General features: G+C 43.0%; 1 protein-coding gene across 2 annotated transcripts in view; it reads left to right on the top strand.

Annotated features, from left to right (window-relative positions):
• The window catches only part of CASKIN1 (CASK interacting protein 1), a 662,583-nt gene that overhangs the window by 536,993 nt on the left and 107,784 nt on the right, over positions 1-17,806 (top strand). For both annotated transcript variants that reach the window (XM_086940483.1, XM_086940482.1), the window contains exon 14: positions 11,738-11,828. In XM_086940483.1, the coding sequence (XP_086796609.1) occupies positions 11,738-11,828 (91 nt within the window). The remainder of the gene's footprint in view (positions 1-11,737; positions 11,829-17,806) is intronic.

The raw sequence follows: 17,806 nt of genomic DNA on the forward strand, positions 1-17,806 counted from the left end.
ACACCATACCCAACCCTAAACATTCTTACACTCTCTCCAAGACTCATTCTGTGCACTTCTCCTAGTAGGTAGCCCATAATACATTCAAGCTGGCTGACCCTTCTGGCTTTATCTGGTTCATGGATGTGATTCTCCATCAGTTCCTTGAACCACTTCAGGGGTCTGCCATGCTGCCCTCGTTCTGGTCTCTTGAGTTTATTTAATTCTAGCCTCGTTTTTATTTTTAACTGCAAATATATTAGGGTTCCCCTGAAAGAGAACAGAGTTCCTAATTCAAGGACCAAACAATCAATTGTACTGGAAATTCTTAGGCAACTATACTCTTCAACAGTAGTTACATGTTACTCTGTTATTCTTGGGGCATCCTGGCCAATGACCAAAGACCCAGAATGTATTGAGATATAATACATTTATTAGATCAACAGTTTTTTAAACAAACATATTTCAAATTAAATACATAATATACTTTATACTTCTTCTAAAAACATCCTTACTTTTTATCCCAAATATTACAAGCATTCAATCAAAATCTCATCTTTCCATACCGTAAAGTGTGTCGCCAATATATGATGTTTCAATATCCATACATAGGTATAACATTCCTTTCTTTGTAAATTGCTAGAGGCTTAAACGGCTGATATTCAATAAATAAAAGAAATTATTGAATTAAATTTTAGCATTCAGTCCAGAATCCTTATTATTTAATATGGTAAATACGCAGTCGCTATGCAATATATTCATCTTTCTTCTGAGGACAATACTATAATTTAAGGGCTGCATTATTCCTTCCATGATCTGTATAATCGTGTTTACTTTTATGCACCCAGATTATAGTTTTCTTTTTTAATGCATTCTGCCATGCAGTGAATAGAAGGCTCATATGTGAAACGTTCTCCATCCCCCAAAAAATCACTCAGAATTGAATAATGCACCGGGGACACCACTAATGAGGACCCACATAAATAGGTATTTTAATGTATTCCACATTCCCCTACACCGTTTAAGAAGGACTCCTTTATTGCAGAGCTGGAGCTTTACACTTACATACACTACCATTTCAGACTAGAGCTATTTGCTTTATTACTATCCGTGAACTCTTTGCCAAGAAAGCACTATTCCACCTATCTACCCTTACAGAAAAGTGTTTGTGCACTTGGAATAAAACTAAAAGGAAACTGTACTAAGTGGAAACAGCAGAAGGGGGAAGCAGGGCAAATATATGAGGGCACTGGCATAAATACAAGGCAGAAGCAGCAGGGACTTGTGTATGAGAGCAACACAAAGGTATAGAGTCACAGAGATGGTTGTTGGATGGACATGGGGGTATGTGGATGCTGTGAGGCATGTACAAGAACATTGAGGCCCGGGACAATGGGGCTTGGGGATAGAGGTGAATGCAAGAACAGTGAGGCCTCGAGACTGTGGTGTTTGCGGACACAGATAAATGCAAGAACATTGAGGTCCTGGGACTATGGGCTTGTGGATAGAGGTGAATGCAAGAACAGTGAGGCCTCAGGACTGTTGAGCTTGGGGATAGAGGTGAATGCAAGAACAGTGAGGCCTCGGGACTGTGGGGCTTGCGGGTAGCGACAAATACAAGAACATTGAGGTCCTCGGACTATGGGGCTTTGGGAATAGCGGTGAATGCAAGAACAGTGAGGCCTCGGGAGTGTGGAGCTTGAGGTAGAGACGAATGCAAGAACAATTAGGCCCTGGGACTGTGGGGTTTGGGGATAGAGGTGAATGCAAGAACAGTGAGGCCTCAGGACTGTGGGGCTTGCGGGTAGAGGTGAATGCAAGAACAGTGAGGCCCTGGGACTGTGGGGCTTGCGGGTAGAGACGAATGCAAGAACAGTGAGGCCCTGGGACTATAGTGTTTGGGGAAGGAGATGATTGCAAGAACACACAATATTAGATTCTTGACGCTTGATGATAGAACAGAGTGCAGGAACAGATAGGCCCTGGGACAGTACAGCTTAGAAATAGGGTGAGTACATAAACAGAGAGGCCCTGTGACAGTGAGCTTGGAGATATGGAGAGGTACCGAGACAGTTTAATCAGAGACTGAAATGCAGAGACAGGGTAGAGAATGTGAGGAGACAGACACCTTGCACCAGGAGCAGGTCTTGGAGATAAGGGCGCAGGGGACGGAAGGCCCTGAGATGAGGTGAGTTAAAAGGATGCATTTATTTAAGAGTTTTGTATAGTGCAAACCACGTCAGTTATGACAACTGAGAGATTCACAAAGAAGATGGACATCAACGTAATCCGTATCAGCCATAAAACTGGGATTCATCACTAAAACTAGATACATTAATACCTAAATATTTACAGATAATGGGCATCAACCCAGATCAGATTGTGGCACCAGCACTCTGGGAGAGGCCTGTCTGCTTTCTCATACAACTATCAAAAGTCCTTGAAGTAAGCCTGAGAGAAGCAAGAAGCTGGAGTGCAGCTATACATGAAGACTGGTTGGGTCATTAGGGAAACTTAGGATATATCACATGGTATTGGAGAATACAAAAGGAATGTTTCTGTGAAAACGTTTATCGCTGCAAAAAGAAGATGGTTCTCAACCAGATAAATTCTATTTTCGGTGGTCTTGTGACTTCAAATCCTAACCTGTCATGAGCCAGTATTCTCGCAATAAGTGGAACTTCTTCAGAATTTTCCATTCTCACTGCCAGGCGGAAGGACCATCTTGCCCGCCCGAGATTCTGCTCCCTGTCAGTCGTTGATGTCTTGGGACTGCTATTGCAAGACCAAGTGCCTAAAAACCCTGAAAAAGCAGGTGCACAGGCCATCTGAGTAATGGCGAGCTTGTGGCGCCATGCATTTTGCACAGAGCTATTCTTGTAAGACCAGAAAAGCTATTACAACTCTAGAGGCATTTCCTCCCAAAATTTTGCTAAAAACACAGTATGAGCTTAAAGTTTGATCTTTTTGCTTGTAGAGCAGAGAAAGGGTCTGGAGGCCTATCTGTTTTTGCCCGGGAATACAAATCTTGCGGGACGAGCTCCTTAGTCTATGATTCAACCATCTAGATCCACCAGGAGGTGCAGTGAGCAGCTGTGCCCATCCAGCATGGAAGTATGATGCAGTGCAGTCTGCTTAAAGCGCCTAGAAGCTGGTAGCTTGAAGGCAATGCTGTCTGTGCCCACTCGAGAATTGTATCACAGAATGTGAGCACCAGTGCTTAAACTGTACAGGTGGTGGGGACCGGCACCCATTTTTGAGGGCTGTGTCTTATTTTTCAATATCAGACTTTCACTCAGAATAAGAGAGAGAGAAAGGGGAAAATAAAGAAGGAAGAGAAAGAGTGAACTAAAGAGACAGGAAGTGTTAGATGGTAGAAGGTACAGGCAAGAGGTGGCATCGCAACGAGGCAACCTTGGTAGTCCGCAAGCTGCAGCACTTGACAATGACGACAGCAGGCTCTCAAGAAAAACTTTTGGCCTTGGACTACAAAATGTATTAATTTTACAATTTTGCCATTGGTGAGCATCATAACCTCACGTCAGCTACAAGGAGCCCAAGCAGTACGATATGAAAAGGGGATGTGTATCACCTCAAAATAAGACATGCATTTATCTTTAACATCCCAAAACCTACTGGAGAAAGAACTTCACACAGAACATGATTTCCCCCGCTGTGTAACACTTTCTAGTGGTACCGGACTCTATTCCTGACTACCTTCTCTGTAGTTCTTCTAGCCTATGCAAGAATCATGTCTCGCTAGAATTATTGTAGATCCACCCTTGGGTACAATGTAAGATGTTTATCTCTTGGTTGTATGTAATGTAATGTAATGGTGTCTTGTAAAGCGCATGAATCACTCCACATGGGGTATCTCCGCGCTGTAGACCGCTGGGGACCCGTCCTGGCTTTCTCTGTGAGATGGTCCCTACTGGGTATCTCCAAGGTGAAACCAGGCATCCCCGGCGTATGTGGGGGGCCGTTGTGGAGATGAGGCAAGCTAATGCCCAGAGTTGCCGAGTGTGAACCCTGATTAGAGTAGGCACCGAGGCGAGAAATTATCGAGTCTGCTGACCCTGGTCCACGACCCTATCACACAGTCATTGGCAAGCCCCAGTGAGTGAGAATCTCCAGTGGATCTAGGAGAGTTTTTGGCCCACCTGTTTTTTGTTGGATTCAGAGTTTTGTGGGAGCTCAACTAAAACATGTTGCACCTGTAGGCAGTGCCCTCCCTCCACTCTGGCATGGACCTCCTCTCTATCACAGAATGCTGTGTTTCTGAACTTTGCCTCTATACTATGGAGCTGAAGTGCCATTGGCGAGACGGAGTTGGCCAACATAAGAGCCAGCAGAGAGAACTTTCTGTTTGAAGCTAATTATCACAAAAGACATTAAGCAGGATCTAAAAAGTGATCTGAGTGACAGAATTGATCTGATGTGATGCTTGGGACTCCTCCTGTTCAACGGATTGAATGCCATCTAAGCTCCCCTGGACAGCCTCTCGTTACTAAGCAACGCCATGTGCCTCACAGCTGAGAACCTTGAGGCTTCAGCGCTTCAAAGATGCTGCGAGGAGGATGAACCATCAAAGTTAAAGGTGCCCAGGGAAGGCAGTGCAACATCTTACGCCGCCGCCAACGAGATGATTAAACCTTTACTCGGCCCTGTTTAGCTCTGTCAAGCATAACACAGGCAAAGGTGTGTTTGAAAGGGACCTGTATGCATACCTGTCCAATAAGGATATGAGTAGTGATGGTTACTGCAACAGGAAGGGGAACAGAAATGATCAAGTATAGAGTAGATTTGAGTAGGGCGTAGTGTTACGAACACATCAATACACCTGCCCTTAGTCGCAAGAGAAACTGTTGGTGTAAGAGGTCACTGAGTGAGCGCTCGCTCAACAAACCTAGAGTATCCTTCAATTAAAATGTTAAATTGCTCGCCTCTCCCTTTGTTGTTTCCACCTTTCTCTACACTGAGACTAAAACTAATTGTGTCTTTTGTCTTTTTTCCTCTGAATTTCTTTCCCTCAGTATCTTTCTGTTCTTGCCTTCTCCTTTTTCTTTTTGATCTGTTTCCCTCCTTTTTTCCTTTCCTCTTTTCCACTCTCACTACCCCTTCACACCTCCCTCCCTCTTTATATCTTCCCTTTACTTAATTCCTCAGTTTGTCTCCTCTCTCAATCTCCCCTGTTCCACTACTCTTTCTCTGTTTCCATCCTATCCTTTGCTGCATTTCGCTCTTTCTCTGCCACCCATCCTATTCGCATGATCCTTGACAAAGTATGTTAATACTTGCTTTTTTAATCGTCAATCATGGATAAAAATTATTTACATGTAATATTAGCTGTACTTTTGACTGCCGACTTCCCTTCGTCCTTTCTTGTCTCTATTCCCCCTCCCTCCCATTTTCTCTGATTAGCCTTCTGTAATTTTCTTAATCTCTCTCACTTGCTTTAATTTCTTTTAACTTTCCCTTTACTCTCTCTCCCTGAGCCCTTTCTCTCATTTGTCTTTCTTCTCTCTGCCTTCCCTCCTGTTCCTGTCTCCCTTCTCTTTCGCGGCCTCGCTTTCTATCTCTGGCTCTCTCTTTGTCTGTGTCACACCACAGCACGTTCATCTCCACCAATCAATAGTGAATAATTTGCCCTCATTCTTCCACATTAATGTCACCAAATACATTAACAAGCCGTACACGTCGGTTTCCAACGATTGCATTATTGATTCTACCGGGTATGTCTATGTCTGATTTTTTTTCAAGTCTTTTTTTTTGTGTTTGTGCGACATTGGCCCAAAAATAGTACCAATTAGGAGAACCCGAACTCCCACACTGAATTCCTACCGTATCTAAATGCACTTCAGCAAGTTCTGTAACTAAGATATTAGCCATATAGAATTTGTCCCCATTGTGACTACTTAAGTATGTTAAAGCCTTTGTCAACTAAACAAAAAATGGCCCTTGTTTAAAGTTTTGCAGTCTGAGCCATGTTTGTTTGCAACCCACTGTGTTCATCCTTTTAACCATTAAATACATGCTCCTAGGGCGTGGTGAAAGTGACAAAGCCCCTAGACTAAATAGGGAAGAAAGACTTATCCACAAGGTACATATATGCGGAAAAGTCTTCTTCTCAGCCATGGGGTAAAGAGTTATCTGTCTCTGGGTGAGCACTCACGCCATATGTGTAAGGCCTTGGACAAGGAAAAAGGACCAGGAGATAATGATTGTTACACCAGGTTGTGTCTGAGTTGATTTTTGTAATTTAAGTCACTGGCGTTGTCTCTGGAGTTAATATCTTCACTTTTGGGCTATAACTATTTTAATGTTTCCAGGCTGGGTTTGTGCCTTGGCTAATGATTACATGCTTGATTTTACAATTAAGTTTATGTTTTCAAGATGGTGTTGTGTTTAGATAATTTCTACTCAGCTGTTATTACTATTTATATGTAAAGAGATTGTATGCCATTTGCAAGGACTTCTGCAGTTTTGTTTCTTGCTGAATTATATTCTCCTGTGTCTTGTGTTTTATCTGCATGTTGGGATTGCCTTTGAGTAGTTGCCTGTAAATCTGAGTTGCCTCCTGGGTTTGAACCACTAGTTGTATTTCTTACTGATTTAAAGTGTCCAAGATAGTGTTTTCTTAGGGTTACTGTATATGAGAAGACACATCTTTACTCAGGTTAGTGCTTGTGCGAAGGGTGTGTCTCTTGGTTAACAATAACATTTTCAATAAAGATTTCTCTTTGAGCAGTGTCCATATAGTTATAGACTCTAGATGAACAACTAAACGTTTGTTTTGTCGTTCAGTTATTGTCTACAGGGCCTTTGTCTCTGGATTATGGGTTTGTCCCTATTTTGATGTCTGTCCGTTTGGTTTATCTCTGGCTTGTTTTCTGCAAGCAGGGATTGTCTCTAGATTAAAGTTATGGGGTAGGATGTTTTAGCAGATTTATGTTCAGTAATTAGGGTTTTCTCTGTGCTACTGTCCACACCTGTTTGTTAGTGGGATATTTTTCTACAGTTTTTTTTCTCTGTGTTTGCCTCCAAACACATTTCCTCACAAGGTAATGTTCTCCAGCACTGCAGGTCTGCATTTCTTTGCATCTCTGCCTGACTATTCTGAACTTCTTTCCTGAGTCTCTTGATGTTAGTAAAATATTTTGCATTACAACACATGGTTACTGTTGCTTCCACCATGCCACATACAACTTTTTCCTTGGGTTTTCTTGGGTTCCACAGTATCATAAGACAGCTAAGTGGACCTAACAGAATTTTTTAGGGAACTAAGTTACTTGTCCAATTACTGAAGCTATGTCTATGATTTTTACAATCATCACAAGGCATCTAAAGATTATAATGGAAAATGGAAACTTCCCTTCAAATGGAAGGATTATTACTCCGTTGTAATAATTTCCTCCATGTTCATACAGACAGCAGACTAATCGCAATCCCCTTCGCCATAGCCAATCTTTTCTGTAAGTTTACATTTTTAGTTCATCACTCTATGATTTTTAGCAACGATAACATCACAAATTATTTCCATTATTTTCAATGAAAGCAATTAATCATTTGGTTAGTAGTCCTAGCTTTTGGCCACCATAACCAACGCGCATCTTTATATTCCAGTTCAGTTGTGTACTTGCTCCAGTTGGCTCTGGATCAACATAGTGTGCTATTGTCACTCTCTTTTCCAATGTATTTGTTGCCTTCCAAGACTATTTTCTTTATCTATTTGTTCAATTTCTTCTTTAGTTCACTTTGAAGCCATCTTGTTTATTTTATTTTCATACCACAGTATCTTCTAAATGTTTCATTTTCTTTACATTGTTGTTTACCACAATGTCCAGGAAAAGCATTCCAACGAAACCGACCCAAAGGTGATCTGCCAAGAGTTCTGATGGGTACAGAAAAAATAAACTAAAGAACTTGTAGACAGTGTAATTGGAGTTGGAGCCACAATACCAAATATAGGTTCCTAAATGTATTCACTAGTACAGTGAAGCGAATGTTGACTTAAAGGCTGAAAGAACGAGGATGGTGGTTAGGGTTGTAAGGAATGCACCTCTTTATTATGATAGAATCATAGAAATCACCAAACATCAATTACCAAACTAATTTGCGATAAACAAAATAAGACCTATTCATTGCGGATTTAAGAGAGAAGAGTGTTCGGTGTTTTAACTGTGTCATCAAAACAGCAAAGCGCAGTCAGTGCATTAAGGATAATGGAGTACCATTTTTTTGCCTTGCTCATGGTTTTGTTGACTGTATTCAGTCCTTAATTTTAATAAGAATTGGCTTTTACGGTGACATAAAATGTTATTAAAAATGAAACAATGGCGTGAGGCAAATAAAAGAACAGCTGCAAGGAAGGTATGTACAGACTATAAATGAAAAATAACAATAAACTGCTATTAGATTTTCTATGGAGCGCTAGATTATGGAAGAAGGGAGGTAGGGTGAGGAAAGAGGGTTAACAAAAGTTCAAGATATGGCGGAGGCATCCAGTGAATGGTTCTCATGTATAGGTAAAGTGAATGTAATCACTGTACACAGATACACATAACACGTACTTGTAAAGCACGCAATACTCTGAAGGGTATCTGGGCCTTGAATTACAGATGTTTATTGATAGTCATTTTATCAACCTCAGAAGGATAAAAGGCCGAGTGGGCTAATAGAGATTCGATACTTGCTACCAGTAGGTGTTAAAGATAGAGGTGGAACTGGATACCTTTCAAACACTCTGGAAGGTGGATCTTGCAAGACACCAAACGCATAGCTTCTAAAACAGTGTAAAAGACCTTTAATACATGTACTAAGTTATGAAGATTCTTTTATTTTTGACAACCAAACATATCTACTAATTAAATCTTTCTTCCTTGATACGTGTTTTATTCTTGGAAATACTAATCAACACGCCTCTACTAATAAGACATGCAAATTAAATCTTGTCTCATCTGGTTAAGTTTTACTGCTCTTTCAAGCATGATAACTAAACATTTCCTCAACTTAAAAAAATAGTTAATAAAGGGTTCTTTTACCCCTTACCCATGTTAAATAAGGTGTCAGTCTGCTCCATACACATATAAATTAAACTGTCACCCTTCTTCCTTCATATGATAATTAAATATTTCTTTACTCCTAACACATTTTTAATATCTTCTCTAAATAATCTGTTGCTACGGGCTCCCGATACATAGAAAGAGAATAGTTAAGTACTTATAACGCAGAACAGTCGAAAGTGCCTGTGTTTCTTACATGCTACCTTAAATATTCTTTAGACTTATTAGTTAATGAAATATATTCTCTATTCCAGAAGTTTATATTTTCAGACATCATCTGCCCTTAACGTAAGGATTCCTTTACTTTTCGATGTCCTGATTCTCTTTGCGAAGGGGCAATAAAGGGTTTCAATACACACACCATGTGTCTGGTGTGCTGTACAGATTTACAGTGCAGGTTGTATTACCATCTGATACACAAGCATTCCTCAAAGTGCCCCTTGACACAAGGCATCCATACATATCTTAATGCACATATATCCGCGCTGACATTACCCCCACCCCGAACGAAATGCCCATCACATTCCCACAGGTACACGTGCAGTGCTATAAACCTACCACCCACAAATGCTCCACCAGCAAACATAATCAGCACTTACATCCACAAATGGTTCACCACATCGTGTGTGTGTGTGTGTGTGTTTTGTGTGTCTGTGTGTGTTGTGTCATATGATTGTTACAAAAAAAGTAGCCCAGAACTCCTTGCTCTATCTTCATCCATCCATATTATGTAAACATCTTACTTGCATGTGATAGGTTTCTCCTTGTATACTCTGTCTCCTAATGAATGCTTTACCCCTCCCTGTTCACTGATGCAGCACGTCTCCCATCGTGTGACCTATTGTAATCTTCTGGTGCATTTATGTCCCAGTGTTGCCTTTCTCTCTCTGCTCCTGCCCCCTTTTGTAACCTCTATTTGCTCTTGTGACCTGGTGTAACCTGTCTTTTCCTGTGCCCGGTGTGTTGTTGCAGTGTGTGTCTCCTCGTGTGCCTTGATGCTGCTGTCTCTACTCTGCCCTGATGTAGTTCCTTTCTCCTCCTGCCCTCCAGTTCAATGGTATATGCTGTCTCATCCTGTACCCTGATGTAGCCACTTTCTGCTCTGCTATTCTGATGTAGCTTAAATCTCCACTTGTTCTCTATCTGACTCCTCACTTTTCCATCCAAGTCACGGCTGCCTCTGTGTTTAGACTCCAGGTGGTCTGAAACTCTGTCCATCAACTCGCTGTGCAGTACAAGAAACATCTTCCTATGGGTTTTTTCACAGACCACTGCCCAGTTATGTCCAAGGCAGTTCAGTCAGCATTTAATGTCCCCAGAGGCAGGACTATATTTATGAAGTCACAAGTGCTACCATACCCCAGGGTTTCTGGTTAGGTTTTAACACTAGGTTTAACAATTGTGGACCCAGTACACACACATCCCAGGCTTAGAAAGTTAGAAATGTGTATCCATGGCATACTTCGTATCTTTGAAGAAAGTTTATAACTTTTGTGGGATTTACAAGGATCCGAGAACTAATCAAGTAACTTTACAGAAGAGGTGGACTACCTGTGTACTCAGGGGTGGAAAATTAAACATGCAGACTTTCCACAATTCCTGCATGAAGAAATGTGACCTTGCAGTTCACGAATGCACTATGCATGCGTGAAGTTGATTCTGAGACCCAAGATGTGAAGTTTATGTACACAAATCTGCAATTTCCACAGCTGGGTTCAACTAGGTGTGCACACTGCTTTCTTAATTGGGTGCTATGTGTGGTTGAACCCACTCAGAATATTAATGCCAAAATGTAAATATTTAGATAAATTAGTTACCATAAATGGGGCTTGCAAGGAGCCGGGCAATCGGTTTCTAGTGGCATGGTAGTAGTGAAGTTAGTACTTGGGGTAACTATGATATCTAGACTAGCCAGGGGTGTCCCTATGCTAACTGGGTGATACAATTTAACAGTATTACATTTACTTACCTCTATCTATTAAACCAAAGTTAAATTGTATGCAAGGTTATTAACATTGTAACCATAACAATGGTAGGTAACGGGATATGGTAGCACATCCCATGATTGGTCCTGAGTAAGTAAGACCCAAGCGAACCCTGTACAGTCGGAATAAAAAAATGGTGATCTACCATCAATACATCTTGCTATTAATAGATGTACTTGGAGTGGCTAGAACAGTCCTTCCTCACATGTGAACAACGCGATTGTGGCATTCATGCCAGGTTTATGACATGTCGCCCAAGATAAATTTAGACAAAAATAGTGGTGTATGATGCCTTGTTTCTTTTAATGAAACATGCTGGTGCATCCTGAAATCCAGATCTAGGTCAATGGGACACGTAGTTAGGAAGATAGATAGATATATAGCTAGATAGATACAATATGTATGAGGTAATATAAAACCATCATAGAAATGTACTAGGTGGCAAGCATTCCTCTAAATATCTTCATAAAGTAGGAAGATAAGCTGAATAATGTTGATGGTGTCCCTGGACAGTAAGAGTCTGTGTTGTCTCCACCTTCTCCCACTTTAGCTCCTTCCATCACCCTTCTCCACCCCTTTAAGTCAGACCCACATTAAGTTGCGTCGCTCTGTTGGCCGAAACTATGGCACCTATTGACCTTTTTGTTTTTTGCTTTTAGTTTGTTCATTTTCTTTCCATTTTCTCCTTCCCCTTTACTCTCTCGATTTCAGCTGCTGGCGACACTTCTTGCCCAGAGAGCTCCTGCTCCGGAATCTTCCCCGGTAAATGGATCTGGCCACGCCCCAGAAGGCCCGGCTGCAGGTGTGTGCACGGACCAATCACAGCACGGACTGACTCTGCACCTCTCACTTATAATGCGGTCCACAGTGGGATAAGACAGTGGTGCAAGTGGGCAGCGGGCCTTCACTCTGTGTGTGGCAGGCCTCTAACTATACTTGGTGTCACAGGTTTTGTTCTGTGTCCCTTAGGAGGAAACCCCTAGTTCTGCTGAGGTTTAGAGTGCCAACTCAATTTGCAGGGTTTTGATTCGGGATAGCTTTAGCATTAGCACTTTGGGGCCTTGCTGAAGTCGTTTTTTGTGGCTTTTGCCTTGGTGCAGTTCTCAGAATCCAGTAGGGTCTGGCTCTGGTTTAGAACTTTCAAAAGGTGTGAATGGAAAAAGAGAACACAGGCCAAAATGAAAATTAAAAAAAGTCTGTGATTAAAAATGAGACATTGAGCACGAATATTATTACTCCAAAATGCTAGTGGTTGCAGGTGTGACATTGAATGAATTTGACACCTGATAACGTCACAAGATGACCCCCTGGTCCAGTCCTCAACTACCATTTGAGGGTGTCCAAGAGGACGCCCTCATATAGATCACCTCCTTCCTCACAGGAAGAACTCAGAGAATCCACCTACCACCTTTCACCTCAGTACCCAAGAGCATGATCTGCGGCATCCCGCAAGGCTAACCCCTTAGCCCACTCTGTCTAATGCCTACATGACCCCCCCTAGCGACATTGTCAGAACTCATGGAATGAACATCATATCCTAACCAGACGACGCCCAGCTCATTCTTTCTCCCTGAAGACCCATCCACCACGAGAACCAAATTCCGCCTGTGCATGACGAGCGTCACCGACTGGATGCAAAATAACTGCCTCAAACTCAACACAGACAAAAGAGAAATACTGATCTTCAGGAACAACACCTCCCTGTGGAACAACTCCTGGTCTCCTGCAGAGCTAAGACCCTCACTTACTCCTACACACCATGCCCGGAACCTCAGCATCATCCTGGACAGTAAACTTACTATGAAAAACCAGATCAACAAAGTCTCCTCTGCCTGCTTCCTCAATCTTTGCATGCTCCGAAAGATCTTCAAATGGCTCCCCATCAAGCCCTCGTCACTAGCTGCTTGGGCTACAGTAACACACTCTAAGGCCGATTACGATGTCGTTAGGAAAGGCTCCGGTATTGCAGAATCCGATTCGGAACCCTTGCTTCCAAACAAATTGTACTCATTTCCCAACAACCGATTACATTGCCCAGAGACCATTCGAGCAGTCCGAATCGGTTCCGAAAGGCATCCGGAGTCTTTCAGAGCAGATTCATACAGCGCTATGGAACCGGTTTCCGGATGAGCGATTACCATGACCGATTTGGACAGCCATTGCCAGAGACTAAACGGCTGCCGGAATATATCTTTGGGAGCACATTGTGGGCCCCCTTCACCCGGAGGAGTACTAATGGGTCCTGTGGGGTTACCCAAGGGACCCCTCTTCCCAACCATGCACAATGTGGAAGGCACCATGGGGTGCCCGCCATAGGGTTCAAGGTTTTCCCCAACCACCCCATTTTTCAACGGGAGCTTGTGTTCACATTCGGAACACATGCTCCCATTGAAATCAATAGGAGTCTGACCAAATCGTATCCGGATGCATCAAAATCGTTTGGTCAGACTCCCCGGATCTGAGTTGTTTGGAAAGCATTCTGGAACCGAATCGGTCAGAATGCTTTCCTAACAACATCGTAATTGGCCCATATGTTGGAGTCATGGCTCATCTCCTGAAGAGACTGGCGACCACGCAGAACTCAGTGACCAGACTCATCTTCGACCTCCCCAAATGGACCCGCATCACCCCACACCTAAAGAAACTCCTCAGGCTCCTGGTCCACAAGAGATGTCCATTCAAGTTGTTGGCCCATGCCTGCAAAGCCATGCACAATCAAGGACCGGCATACATCAACCACCGCCTGAGCTTTCACCAACCCTCCAGATACCTGCGCTCTGCCTCCCTTGAAGCACCATCAGAGGACCCTCGATCTCCTATCTCACTGCGAAGTCCTGGAACAGCCTCCCCCTCCACCTCCAGACCTCACCCTCTCTTCAGGATTTGAGAAAGAGTCTCATGACCTGGCTGTTCAACTGATTTCATCCAAGCAACATGGGTCTCAGCACCTCGATATCCTCGCGGGTGATTATCTGAGCTCTATAAATCCAGTTTGATTGATCGACTTTCTATTTGCTGCTTAAAGGCTCGGATAATGGAAAGAAGTGTAAACTACAGAAAGTTAACATGGCACTTAGAGCATTTTACTGTCTCTACCCAACTTCTGTTTCCCTTCTCAACTCTCACACCGGCAATTCTTTCATCATTTGCTAATGGGATGAGAACGATAGCACATTGGATGGCAAAAAACTTTCTTCAATGCAACGTGACGAAAACAGAGGTCATGCTGTTTGGAGGGGCGACCCTCCTTTGGTCACCAGATTGGTGGCCTCTGGAGCTAGGCCCGGTCCCCAACCCCAAGCCCATAGCAAAAAACCTTGGTGTTAAGCTGGACCAAGCACTCCTGCTCAAGGAACACACCACTCAGGTGGCAGGTGCCTGCATCCACGTGGTAGGGCTTCTAAGACGTGTCTTTCCTTTTCTGCCAGACAACTACAGAAAGACCCTTATCCAAACTTTAATCATAGGCAGAATGGACTACTGCAATGGACTATACCTATCGGCGAATGAAGAACAAATAAACAAACTTCAGGTTGTCCAAAATACAGCAGCAAGATTGGCCCTCAACGCCCCCCCAGAACGCCCTCCCGCCCCCTACTGCACCAACTCCATTGGCTTCCTGTGAAGCAGCGCATCAATTTCAAAATCTGTAACATCATACACAGATGCCTGTATGGTACCAGTCCCAAATACTTACGAGAAAAATTCATACCATACTTCCCTAGACGCACACTCCGCTCTAGTAACCATCTGTTGCTACAAGTTCCAAAGATAAGAAGAGCTAGACAGGGAGGCCGAGCCCTGTCCTACAAAGGACCCTTACTATGGAACTCCCTGCCCACCGAACTGAAACAGATTAGCAATTTAGTATTGTTCAGAAAAAAACTGAAAACTTACCTTTTTACCAGGCCATAGTACTCACTCCCCCCTCCAGCTCTCACCTTTGGAGTAATCTGCCCTAAACTGCTAGCAACAGCGCAGAGATATCCCTTCGGGAATTGACTCAGGCGCTTTACAAGCAAATAAATAAATACCTGTTTCTTTATCCATAACTCCTCCTTCGACCAAGCCATCAAAGACAGTGCCAGGGTCCCAAAAGACAAGCCAGAGGTAGCATTTGCTACTCCTTCCTACCCCTATGTGGTGACACAGTTAAATTGAGATAGAGAAGGGAACATGAGAGACAAATGAAGAGATTAGATTTTTGTGTCGCATGTGATGGGAGAGGACGACAGAGTTGAGAGAGATGTGTGTGTGTGGAAAAGGAGGGGGGTTGAATGTAGAAGACAAAAGAGCTTGGCCTACCTTAATCAAATGGCAGATTTGCACCCAAAAATATGAGATCCGCTGTTTTTCCCCTGGTATTTAAATACATTGGTTTCACATAGCCAGGTAGCTATACAATAACTGCTTTGGCTGCTGTTATGTGCTAGGGGTTATCAGCACCATGCATCTGAGGGAGGGCTTAAAAAGACCCACAACAGTTGGTGTTATCAGTAACAGAACACACTCTTGTACTGTTCACCACACCTGTTACTCTCTAAAGGTGAGGTGGCAGCAGGCCATTCCTGAAGTTTTGCGGTGGTAGCGCATATGAGTGCTACACTGTGATAGTACAACTGATGCTCTTATGTGCATTTTTACCCTATGGCACCGCGGTTCAGGCTGAACATTCCGCAGTGAAGCATTTAACATTTTGGACTAGGTTCTAGTATGTTATCTGTATGCATCATCATACAACAGGCACAGAAGCTGGGGGAAAGGGTGCTATTGCACCTTCCTCAAGCCTACCCCCCCCCCCCCCCCCGCCCCCCTTCCACCCCTTTTGGACCCAGCTCTGTTTCCTTGAAGACTGTGATTGCTGTTATGGTCTTGCTTGACAGCATAGCTTTTGCCAGACAATCATTGGGGAATCACTAGATAGGGGCTTTTGGTCCACCCACATCTTGGGAGTCAGCTGTGGATGTTTTGATTGGGCAGATGTTGTGTGCTTCCACAAATAAGTGCCTGCCCTCCACACAGCTATGATCATTTTGTTTATTTATCCAGCTGCCTAAGCTTGAACTTTCAGTGGCAGACACACGGCATTGGAATGCTCTTAAGGTGACACAGCTAGATCATTTATGTTGTTTTTCACTGGCAGCAGCACAGATGGGAGGAGGGCACTGCCTTACCTACATGATGTTTTCAGTCTGGCTTGACAGTGCACCTGTCACCTGACCTTTTGACCTACACCAATATTAGTCTACAATTCCTTACTTTCAAATCAATTCAAAACTTATTCCCATTCTATTTACTTACAATGCTTTACATTATCTAAAACATTCCTTTACAGCCAGACCTAATGGCATTGCCAATGCTTGTTTTCAGTTTGTGACTTAAAATCCGTATCCTAAAGGCCTAATCTGTGCAGGGAAATGAAAGGGAGGCTGAGGAGGAAGGTGTGTATGATGGGGAGATGAAAGTGTAGAAGACAATAGAGAATTGTAAGAAAAAAAAAGATGTCTGTACTAAAAAGGAAAGGAGAAATGAGCCAGGGAGAGAGTAAAAGAAATGTATTGTAGCTCTGTGAAGGGAAATGTCATGAGGGGACAAGCCTTGAAGTGTGTGTGATGGAGAATGAAAAAGAGGAGAGAGTGGGAGAGCGAAAGGCAGCCAAGGAGAGCTCATTCCAGACCATGGAACCTTTGTTCTTAAATATACCCATACCTTTGAAATCACTTCAAAGAGCTAACCCAGAGCCAGACTTGCGTGTTGGGAGAATCGCGCACAAAGCAGCCACAGAATTCAGCCTCACACCTATTCTTACCCCTTCTTTTTCAATGTTTATATAATTCTTTGGTCATTTTCCTTAAAGACTGTCTTTTGACTGATTCCTGCTTCTTCTGGCTGCCCTCACTGTGTTGGCTTTTTTTCGTCCAGTTCTTGATTTAGTTGCTGCTTTCTGATTATCTTGCCCGTTTCTTAGCTCTTGTCTGATTCCTGGCTCTCATGCCTGCTTCTCGACTTTTGGCGTTGCGGCGATCCTGTTTTTCGTGCCTTGTTTTCCTTTTCTTGGGTTCAGATTGCTGCTTTTGTTTCAATCTTGTTTCTCCTCTATGATTGGTTCCTCTTTCTGTTACTGATTGTCCTGGCTTTTCAAAATCCCACCCAGTTGGCTGTTTCCCTGTTCTCCCACTTATTTTTTTGCATAGATTCCTGCGTCTTACAGTCCTGTTCCTGTTATCCTTTCTGTCTCCTGGCTCAGTTATCCTCAGCTGGTCTTCTTCCTAGATTTACTGCCTGTTTCCTAGTTCGCTTCACCACTTCCTTTTAATTTATGCTTGTTCTGCCTATCCAATGCCTAGCATACCCCTCTTCTGTGAATGGTCTTAGTTTGCCTGCTTCTTCGGCCTTGTTTTTCTCCTGTTGCTCTAAGGTCTGGTTGTACTAACTGCTTTCTGCCCTAATAATGCCATTTGCGGCTTTCAACTAGGATTCTTCCGAGCTACTTGCCTTTTCCTTGACTGTGAATTTCTTTCTTCCCGATTGTGATAAAAAATAACTCGTATGAATAGAGATCTAGACTACTTTTTGCTGCACGTTTTCAGAACTTTTGATTTATTGTTTCATTATCATGTGCCAGGTGAGTATAAATAATCAATTTAAGCGCCATTCTGGTTCAATGTTCATCTCTAGTAGCTGTTTATATTTTGTGCCATTGACCAGCGTATCTGCTCTCAAAGCAGGTTTTCCACAACTTCTTGAATGTCTGTGATATCTTATACATCAATATGAACC

Source organism: Lissotriton vulgaris, chromosome 10, assembly GCF_964263255.1.
Source record: "Lissotriton vulgaris chromosome 10, aLisVul1.2, whole genome shotgun sequence".
NCBI classification, from domain to species: domain Eukaryota; kingdom Metazoa; phylum Chordata; class Amphibia; order Caudata; family Salamandridae; genus Lissotriton; species Lissotriton vulgaris.